Source organism: Neolamprologus brichardi, chromosome 12 (genome assembly GCF_056152115.1).
Source record: "Neolamprologus brichardi isolate AB-2024 chromosome 12, ASM5615211v1, whole genome shotgun sequence".
Taxonomy (NCBI): domain Eukaryota; kingdom Metazoa; phylum Chordata; class Actinopteri; order Cichliformes; family Cichlidae; genus Neolamprologus; species Neolamprologus brichardi.
In genome coordinates, this window is record NC_142115.1 from 37,071,365 (window position 1) to 37,082,500 (window position 11,136).

The following is an 11,136-nucleotide window of genomic DNA, read 5'->3' on the forward strand; positions in this document are numbered from 1 at the left end:
GTGACGTCATGTTTTGGGTAAACGTAGTTTTTCTTTGCAGCGCCTCTCAAAGGTTTACTGGTGTTTATGAAAGTTTATGCCTTTCTGTACAGTTTCTGGGAGGCTTAATTGACCTGTTGAAGTAGATTCTCTTGATGCTGTTTTTTTATAATAGTTATTTTGTTTTTCCTGCAGTTAATAAAAATCATTGTGTATCTCAAAAATGAAACTATGAAGACACTTGAAATTTCTGTAAGTAGATCAATCATTTTTTTGTAGTTTATTGCACTTCTTTTGCAATATGTGTAGTCATTATGGATTTAATGCACACATATTATTAAAATTTGGGATATAACATTTGTATTGATGCCCTACAGCATGTAAAAATATAAAGATAAGATGAAGGAGGCATTTCAGTATTTTATGAATTTGTTACTTTGCTTTCATACAAACAGAATAATAACTTGAGGTTTGGAGGAAATGCTCGCTTTCAAAATGGAGAAGCAAACATGAAGAGGATGAAATGGAAATCACAACATCTCCGTGACAACGGAGCAAACTCCATCAGCTGAGGACGATCAAATGACACGATCGTTAGCTACAGAAGAGCCATTATCTTAATGGGAGGCAGAGAGCTCGAGCTACATGTCAGACTCTAGTTAGAGATAAATAAACGGTACCCTCACCTTCTTGTGACTCCGCCTGCAGCTTCAGGATGTCCTCGGCGCTCCCGTACTTCATGACTGAGTTGATGGATGACAGTGTGCTGACCAGCTGACTGTTGATGACCCCAAACTGGGACTGGGGCTGGCCGAACGCCTCCGCCAGCTCGGTGTAGTTCTCGGCCAGCAGCATTTGCTGCTCCTGCAGCAGCTTCTGCACACGCTCGATGTAATGGTCCAAGCTGACGCCACCGTGCGCCTGCAGGGCGGCCGGATCGGCGTGCGCGGCGGCCGGCGCAGGCTTCACCTCTGCCGTCTCCTGGCTGCCGGTGCTCGCCACAGACTCAGCCGGCTGGGAGGGGCCACACGCTATGTTTCTGGTTTTTAAACCAACCAGGAAATTCTCATGGACACTCACTGGCCCCACCCCACATTCTCTGGTTTTAGTTGAGCTCAATTTGGCGGGCAAGAGCTCCACGTCCGAGGTGGTTCCAACGGCGATCGAACGCATCTTCGCCGTTGCGTGAACGTCTTTGACGAGTCCTTCTCCGGCAGCGACGGTCCGGGTTTCTGTGACCACCGTGTTGGTTTGTTTATCTGATGTAACCGACTCCATGTGAGTGAACGAGTCTGAGAGGACGGCGTGCTTCGTGTTCGTGGATTTGTGTGCAACTGCTGCCTCGGTGCTGGTCGCCTGAGTCAGTAACTCAGGAGCCGCCGTGACTCCAGAGTCCACTTGACTGACACGGTCAGTCTCAGTTCCTTGTGACACCAGCGTCTTCATGGGACTGACGATCACGTCCACCGAACAGTCTCCACAGCCGACCGATCTCTGCTCTCTGCTGGCTTCCATCACGGCTTCACCGAGGGTCAAGCTGTCCACCAGCTCCTCCGTGTTCACTCCCACCTCACAAACGCTGAGCTCCACGCCTACCTGCCGATGGCACGTCTCCACGTGCCGTCCTACACACTGGTCAGACACCTCCACCTGCTCGTGCACCACCCACCGGTCCATGGGGATATCCGGTCCTGTGGCGACGCTGTGCACAGAAGGCTGACAGGACACGCCTCTCGTCAGAGTCTGTGGACTTTTCGCAGCGCTAACATGGTTGAATTCCAGATGTTCGCCCACTCCCTGGCTGCGTGTCTGGACTTTCGCCTCCACACAGGCGCTGTACATCTCCGGCTTCACCATCGAACCTTTGTCTGCTTTTTTCTTGTTCGACCCACCGGCAGCTTGGAGCTCCAGTTTCAGCTTGCCCATCTCCATCTGATGAGTGGTTTCTTTGAGCTGCACCTCCAGGCGGTAGATCTTCTCCTTCAGGGACTCGATGGTCTGCTGCTGGAGCTCGATCTCCTTCTCAGCTTCGCTGCTCGTGCCCAGCATGGCCTCGGTGACGCCAACTGCAGCGCTCCGGATTTCCAGCCGCTCTGTAGACACCCCTGCGTCCTGAAAACGGCGTTCCTTCTCTGGCTTTCTTTGGGTGGCTGGAAGATTATTCATATTTTGATCAGTAACTATGCCAACAGACTTTAGGTGGGCCTGGTTCTGCGTGAGGTTTTGAGGCTGATTTTCATTCGCGTTGTCCTTGGACGTCTTCTCCAGTGCTTGGACCTCAGCAGCCAGGCGTCTGAACTCCTCCAGCCTCTGAGCGCTCTGCTCCTGGGCTTCCGGCTCGATGATGTGCAGCTCCGTCTCCTTTTGGATGGGGCCCGGGTTTTCCATTTGGTCAGCGCAGCCTACGCTGTAGGAACGTTTGCGGAAGCCGCCGAGACCTTGACCTTTTGATTGAGCGGCCAGCTGTCTTTTCTCCTCCTGCAGAACGGCAATCTTCACCTGCAGGATGGGAATGGTTTTCACCTGCTCTTCCAGCTCTTTCAGCCTCCTGAGCGCCACGACCATCTGCTCCCGGATTTGCTGCAGGTGTAACGGGCTGACGTTAGTTACCGGGGTAGCCACGCCTGAGCTCATGGGGCTGTGGCGGATGGAGCTGCCCCTGGATGGTGGGTAGTAGGCATTATACTCTCCATTAGGGAGATGACCGTTGATGGGCAGAGTCTGATAGGTGTTGGGAGAGATCTGGCTTGTGCCTATGGAGCCAGAGTAGGAGGACAGCGAGCTGCTGGAGCCCATACCACCGAAGCTGGCGAGACGCCGGCGGGGCATCGGAGGCTCGCTTAGCGGCTGCAGAAGCGCACGCTCCTGCTCCAGCCGACGGCGGGTCTCCATGAGGGTCTTCTCCACTTGGGGGTTGTGCCGAGGGGCAAACCTGGGCGACGGCGGGGGGAGGAGCTGTTTCTGCTCTGCGACGCTCGAACACGGCTGATGCAGAGGCACCTCACACGCTGCCCTGGAGAGGGTGGGGGTCAGCGGGGCGGCGGCCCTGCTGGTGAAGAAGACCGGGGACTGTTTGCCGTCACTGTTGGAGGAGGACAGCGAGTCTGTGGAGGTCCATTCAGCCTGAGCGCCGACCCCGCCAGTGCTGCCCCGAGGCACCGAGGGTTTGGCCACTTTGGGCTTCCTCTGGATGCTCAGCTTCTTAATCGTGTTGCCCCTCTCGATGTCGTCAACATACTTGAGGAAGTCCAGGTCTAACTGGTAACCATAAGGAGTCTCAACATAGTAGGGGGCCTCAGAGTCCTTCTCGTCTTCTGTGCTTGGGCATCTTTGTCCTCTTTCTGTAAGAGACGACAAAAATGTGTCAGTGTCGCTTTAATGCTGGAAACAGACCGATTTATAGAGCTGAGAGGATCTACTGAGTCTCTGAAACAGTCGGGAAAATCATTCATCCTGTTAATACGAGACATAAAATCATAATAATCCCACTCTTACATATAAATAGATCCATGCACATTTCATTCAGCCACAGGGTAAAAACAGGAGGAAAATAAAGAAGTCCACAAATCCCAACAGCTTCATCTGATCCGACTCTTAACCTGCAGGTATTTTCTTTGTTTACACAAAATTAATCTAACGCTCGCAGCACGCTGCCTGCACCTCTGGCCACAGACAGTCGTCATAATTTGACAGAGCGAGTACAAACACATCTCTGCGTCTCACATAGTTTGGGTCCAACTGAAACATTCTCTGCCAAAATAATTAGCACTCAGGCTTTTCCACAAAAGCGGCAGAAGATTTAAAACAAAATTAATCTGTCAAAGTGTGACGAAACCAAAGGTTCAACGCTGTGACACAGACTGTCGCTTCCAAAGCTCACATAAGAAGGCAAAGGGGTCTGATGTCAATATTCCTTCGTTCAAAATCCATCCCAGTGTCAACATTTTCGCTGTTACAGGCAGAAGTGACCACGAGCTATCACCCAGTTAGAAGAGCAGCTACGGACCAATCAAAGCTGCTTAAATCAAAGTCCAAACTCCAACACTTCCAGCTGAAACGCCCTCCGTCACAGCCAGGCCGCCGCACTCACACCGCGCTGGCTAAATCCAGAGGCTTGTTCTTGGTATGCCTGGAACTCTGTGACTAAAGCAAACACAGGCTGGAAATAAACAGCTTCTTCCCTTCCAGTCCGCCCAGCTCCTTTCCACTCAGCAACAACAGGAGGAGGGAACTGCAGGGATAAGCCTGCTGCTAAAACCTCTGCATGTGCTGCTCAAACTTCACTCACCAGCAGCTCTCTAACTGGACGTTTCCTCCTCTGCTCCTCTCTTCAGATTCACAGCTCTGTGCTGGGATCGCGACTACGCCTTCTCCTCACTCTCTGCTCGCTTTCACAATCCTCTCTCCACACGGGACATAAAAAGCTCCACTATTGGTGTAAACTACACGCAGCGCTGCTCTGGTGCACCATTGGACAGCTGCTTCCTCCAATCGTGTGAGGCTAGAGCCGGGCGCTTCCCTTCCTAAATAAGAGTCCTGTTATGCATGGAGGGGAGGTGAACCCACAACAATAACAGTCTGTTCTTGACACCAGTCAGACTTTTACACTGGTCTACGCTCCGTGATACAAGACTCGTCCGTGACAGTCAGTTTGTGTCCACGCCTTTATTTTCAGAAGTTCAGGGAGCGACCTGGTCAGTGCACGGCTAAATTAACCCCTCAGTGTTCAGCCTGTGATGATAACACTGCACGAATTACAGTTCAATTCATTTATATGGCACCAAATCAGAGCAGCAGTCGCTTCAAGGTGCTTTATGCTTTTTATTTAAATCCTGCTGTGTCACGATTGTAAACTAGTCTGCACTCCTGACAGTTGTTGGGGGAAAAAAGCCAGTTTCCTCGTGTTTTCTGATTTTTTTGTTTTGTGAATCGAGCGTCCGACAGCTCCGTCTGCAGACAAAGCCTCGGCTGTTTTCTGCTGCGCTGAGAGTCACATCCTGTTTTCCCTGGTATAAATATTCTGAGAGCACAGTCACGGTCTTGTGCTGTCTGGTTTGGAGGAGTCCCCCTGTGGCACGAGCGCCAACCGGCCGTGTCACATGTGACGGCTCTGTGGCACGGACGCTCCGAACAGCTGAGCGATGACCTCATCAGCTGACAACTGACGGGGTCGGGCAGCAGGACGGCGAGAAGAGCCCGGGCGTCTGCTGCAGCTAACAGCTGAGGGGTCACATGACAGTTAGCAGCGAGGCTGCTGGACTTCCCTTCTTACAGACCTCGTCGTCAGCCCTGCCTAAAGCCGTTTGCACAGCCATGAAAAGGAGGAATTATTCTGTTCCCCAAACTGAGCTCCAGCAGTGTGACCCTCGAAAACAGGACCTGCTCCATCAAACTTCCCTCTTTATCTGCCTCAGCAGCCAATGAGAGGAGAGAAAAGCACATTTCTGTTACAATTTGGTCATAAAATTATTTCCTCATTTTCCCCTGAACATCCTGAAGCTTCTGATGTTAAAACACCGCATTACTGTTGTTTAGTGTATCCGGCCTGATGGTGGACTCGACCTTCTTGCTGTGAGGAAACGGTGCTAACACCGTGCCACAGTGCTGCTGCATGCGTTTTTAATTTAACAAACTTAGGGACTCATCATACTTCTTCTCTTTTCAAAGCAAAAAATAAATAAAAAGCTTTCCAGCTCATTTTCTCCTCTTGCTCCAAAGCTCACAGCTCAGCCTGTTCCTGTGGGAATTTCAGCCTCGTTCTTTCAGCTGTAACCAGGTGGGTTTAACGCTCTGTGCAGAACAAACAAACAACTGAAATCATTATTTAAGGGTCCAAAAGTGCTTTAATCAGCTGATGAAGATGTTTCCTGAGGTGATAATCATCTGACACTCTTTACAGGAAGTCAAATCGTCTCTGAACTCAAACCATTAATAAGCTGAGCTCCAGTATAAACAGCTGGTTTTTAATTCTTTAGTTTCAGGGGGACACATTTAGTTTTTTTCTTACCCATCCAAGGACATTAAGACCAAATACAGCTATGAGCATGTGCACAGTCGTCCAGCTGAGCAGAGTGTTGCTCTGATCTTAATGCGAGTGTCAACCTAACAATAACAGGTAGTTCTCACCACACAGTTCGCGGCTCTGTTCTACTTCCCTCAGATATTCAAATATTCCTGCGTAATTATCAAAGGTGAGCCACATGTACAAGCTCACGGGCCACAATGAGGACTCGCAGCTCAGCGGCTCAAACAGAAACTTGCTTCAGAGTCAAACACCAGCTCCTCACACGTCGCTTTGCAGCCAAACTCAGCAGCACGCACCATCGCTAACACGTTTCAGTCGTTTCCATGTCCACAGACATGCGAGCCACGGAAAACACCAGAACTGTGTCTGAGCTTTTCTCTGCTTCTCCAATCAGCTGCTTTCATTCATTCACGCTGCTCAAGCTCTCCGTGTTTGCTCTTAAAATCTGGGACTGCAGGCCGGCCCTGATGTTGACGCTCTGAAGAAAAACATACAAGCGGGGCCTTGCTTATTTTACAGCAGCTCTGTAAAAGTTTAAATTTAGAGCTGACGAAAGCCTTTTAATTCCACAGCGCCATCAGACGCTGAATAAATGAGGCTACTGGGCTAAATGTGTCTGCCAGCTGTTTGTTAACCAGAGAAATTAAAGCCAAACTACCTGCTCACACACACACACACACACACACTTTAATTACCAGTTACAGAAGGTTACATCTCACCTCAGAGCACAGTTCCTCATCAGTCTGTGGACAGTTAGGACGTCAGTAATCTTTAACTACATGTTTTTTAAAAAAAAATCTGTAATCCAGTATTCCTGTTGCCTGGTAACAAATGACTGAATAAACACAACCTCAGCTGTGTGATTTGATGCGTATGATTTGAATCATGCGTCTCATCACAGCGTGACACCAACAGCAGGCTCTGGATGGACTCAAACATTTATCTCCGTTTAAAGAAACCCGCTCGCTGTGCACGACCAGCCTGGAGTTAAAGCGCCGTTATGATCTGATAACATGTGCACTTAGGTGTGGTCCAAGACAACAACATTAGGAGCCAGGCGTGGTGCGATCCGGGGACATTAGGATAAATGAGTGAACTGCTCATTAGTGATGGTAGACAAAATGAGTTTAGGTCCAAATACAAAGCTCTGGGATTGTGGATATCTGAGAGACGCCCACGTCCACAGAAGAAAACACTGGAGCGTTCAGATCTGAGCAAACTGCCCTTTTTATTTAGATTTTAATCTTATCGGTTCTGCCCAACAGCTCACGTTCAATTTAAGTTCCTGCTCAAAGGGGATCGAGTCTCCAAAAGTCCTGAAATAACATAAAGAAAACAAACTTGTTTGGGAACACCCGTTTCACTGTTAGTACCTCACATATATCTCCAATATCCAGTGTGCACACACTGCTCCTGGGTCTGAAAAGTAAAGTGTGCTTTTAACCTGTATTTTTTAGCCTTTATCAGACAGGAAAGTGGAGACAGGGTGGCAGGAAGCCGTGCAGAAAATGGTCTGGGATGGAGCCCGGCCGCACGATGAGGCTGGAGTCTTCAGGTTTGTAGCTCACCTGTTTGCACAGGTACTGACCTAATTAATTAATGGCCACCAGGAGGCAAAGAGACTAAAAGCCTCCAGGCATGTTGAGGAGGTAATTCAGCCATTTAATCAGCTGTGTTGGATCAAAAACATCTAAAACCTGCAGGACACCGGCCCTGGAGGCCTCGAGGCCTGGAGGAAGCGAGCAGGTAACATCGCAGCACACCCGTCACATGACCTGTTCCAGTCGTATCCAGTTTCTTTCCTCAGGTCGTCCCTCTGACCAACACTTAGACACTCACATAGTGTCTGCACTTAAACATCCCCCATACCTGCTGCCAAATCAAAGCATGCTATACAGTCGATAGGGGTGGGGGAAAAATCGATACTGTGTAGCATCGTGATATTTTGTTTGCTAATAATGTATGGATACAGGGACAGCAGAAATCGATATTTTGTTACAAAAAGGTTTTTGTGCTCTGACTTCAGAGCATGTTGATCCTTTTTCTGAGCAAGAATCCTGACATTCCTTCACTGTCCAAATGTGTTTAACTTGTTTTTGGCAGCAATAAACATGACAGTTTACTTATTTTAATTTAAGACATGTTTTATTTTAATTAAGTTTAAAACTTTTTTAATTAATGTAAAATTATATTTTGTTTTCATTTACTTTCAAATTCTTCAGTTGCTGAAGGGGCTGCATAGTTTTCATAAACTGCATAGTTCAGAATAGCTATAATTGTACCAGATGGTTGATTCAGTTAAGTTGGACTAGACTGTAATACAAACCGTTCAGTTTGTCAACAATAAAACTGAAATGAGAGAAAGACTGAGTGTGAGACTTTGATATTAGAGAAAATGAATATTGATAAAGTTTACCTTTATGTACAGAATCTGAATATCACAAAATATTTTTAAAAATTGCAATAATATCGTATCGTGCATTAAGTATTGTGATAATATCGTATCGTGGGATGTATGGTGATTCCCACCTCTAATAGTCGAGTCCTTGTGCGCTTACTGTATACATGTGTAACATTATCAAACCCTTATATCTCCATAATTTATCCCAACATCTTTGCACCAGTGCACTTATGTGCTACACGTGCTATTATCGTCTGTGATGTTGCATTTGTCAGTGTTACCTGTCGTCTATTTGGTTACCTACACTGTGAGCAAAGAAAAGACTGCAGCCCAATTCCATGCATGTGTCCACACAGTCTGTCTATAAAGTTGGTTTTGCAATAATTAACCTTTAACACGACCATCACGACCAACAGCATCCAAGGAGAAACACTGAGATCGTGAAATGCTTGGAAGAAGTGAAAGTGAACCGTACTCAGGGCCGTTCAGGATGTGCAGAGAAAAACCTGCAAACTCATTGGAAGTGCAGGGCTGTGCTCCCGCATGGCTGTGAGAGCCAAACATGATGCAAGCGCCTGGGTGGAGCAGCCTCCACCCGCCCGACGGCACAGAAACAGCTCTGATTTTACCCCTTCAGAAGACGAAACACTCGAGTTTGCTCAAAATGAGCTTCATACCAAAGTTTTACGCTTTACCTTATGAGGACTTGATTCGGTCGCCACAACATGAGCAACACAGACACACAGAGCCTGGTATTTCCTGGCTCTGCCCGTGAGCCTAATCACTCCCAAGAAAAATAGAGCCAACGTTTGATCAACGCTGCAGCAGTTCAACACAACAAAGGCAAGACGCGTCCGTCCTCATCTGAACCCAGAACAAGACAAAAACACAAAGAGTCCATTAAAGCTGCACATTAGCTGCACACAGGCTGGTCAGCGACTGTGGGCTTCTTCCAGGAACTCGCGGGGTCGCGCCAGACGCAGCTGCCAAATTCAACAACCCAGCGCTGTACATGATGATGCAGAGCGAGGGAAATGTTTGGGCTTCCTCTGCAAACACTGAGGCACAAAAATGTGCCCCTCTCTGGATTTTCTCATAGATGGTCAAGAAAAACATCAACGACAGTCTGCGGGCTGCTTCAAGTCAACCGACACGTAAATGTGATGATCCAGTTTCAGTTTGTACGGGAACGAGACCGTCGGAGTTAACGGAGTCTGGAATTCCTCGGGTTTGTGTTTTTGTTAAATAAACACATCTTTGGTTTAGTGAGTCAAACATGCCAGCGTTTCCTAATTAGCTGGTGGGACCATCGCTTTTGGGTAAACTTATGAATGAATGTCACAGTTTAACGTCATGGTTACATTTTATCTTTAATTCAAGTTTAGGAAACTTTGCTATGAGAGAAAATCCCAACAATCAAACGATCCTCTGAGCAGAACACGGGAAGAGCTGAAAGGAAGAACTCCCCTTTAACAGGAAGTGCCATCAAACGGAACGAGGCTCAGGAAGGCTCGGCACAGCCACCTCCTTGGACCTCCTCCTTTGAAAGAGGAGTGAAAGAAGCATCTATGTCTACTGTGAGCGACCATCTTTGAACAGAGGCGGGGCTTACGACACCAACTGTCTGCCATCTATGATCCAGTTTTGAGATCCTTTCCCTTAACGCCCACATCCTGGGTCATTTGACCGCAGTAAATCAGACGATAGGGTGGGGTTGGGTTTCACAATGATCAACTTCGCAAGGTTTCACCTGAAACCCTGGCTGATTGTGACCCACACCCGTATTCACACCTCGGATCAATAGGGGGTCCATGACCCTCACAGGGACACTCCCATAGGGCTTAAATCTGGGACTCTCCACCATTTGACCCTAAAACTGCAGAAGCTTTTCGGATGAAACGTCTTCAGGGAAACTTGAAGTCCAGATGCTTTTCTTTCCAAGCTCATTCGACTACGATGACCTGGATGACTGAGAACATGTCATAAAACTACTAAACACCATTTTCAGCAGGAGACTCATTGAAGTGTACGCAATAATTTGGCTGATCTAGTGTGGCTGGTTTCTCACTTCTTGGTGCAAAAGAGTAACAAATGTATCCGACTGCCTTTGCTTCTGGAGCTGCAGCCACAGTAAACTTGTAAAGGAAACAAAAAGGGTGACAGATGAACCTGCCATCATAACAGACCTAACTCTGCACATTAAACAGGATTCTGCTCATTAAGATTTAGGACTGGATTTGTGTCTTTTAAAGATACGAGGGAAGCTTCCTGACTGCAAACGCATTAACTGATTCAACTTATGAGTGAGAGTAGGGCTGCACGATTAATCGTTAGAAAATCGCGATCTCAATTCATACTTATGTGCGATCTCATTTCCAAATGACAACAATTTAAAAAAAAAAAAAAAAAAAGACGACGATTGTGCCGCATTTTGATCCGGGACGTAATCTGCATGAAAACAAGCGCTCACTCTTCCTGCTCAACAAATGACGAGGGCGGAGCCTTATACCACGTGATACAGAAGCTGGCTGCTAAAATTAGCAGGAAAAAACAAAGGAGAGCACGTCAGGGATGACGAGAAAGTGACAGGAGAAAATCCGTCCCGGTCAACCACCCAAACATCAATAACGGGAACCTTATACAGCGCTTCCCTATACCCGTCGAACTCCCGCAGGCACAAAGAAATTACGGAGGCTGTTACTTATCACCTGACCAAAGATATGGCTCCATC

The 11,136-nt window shown here is 47.8% G+C and overlaps 1 protein-coding gene across 2 annotated transcripts in view; it reads right to left on the reverse strand.

The window, feature by feature from the left end:
- kank1a (KN motif and ankyrin repeat domains 1a) overlaps positions 1-11,136 on the reverse strand; it is a 57,579-nt gene that overhangs the window by 10,313 nt on the left and 36,130 nt on the right. For both annotated transcript variants that reach the window (XM_087849518.1, XM_087849519.1), the window contains exon 3: positions 666-3,320. In XM_087849518.1, coding sequence (XP_087705644.1) covers positions 666-3,320 — 2,655 coding nt within the window. The remainder of the gene's footprint in view (positions 1-665; positions 3,321-11,136) is intronic.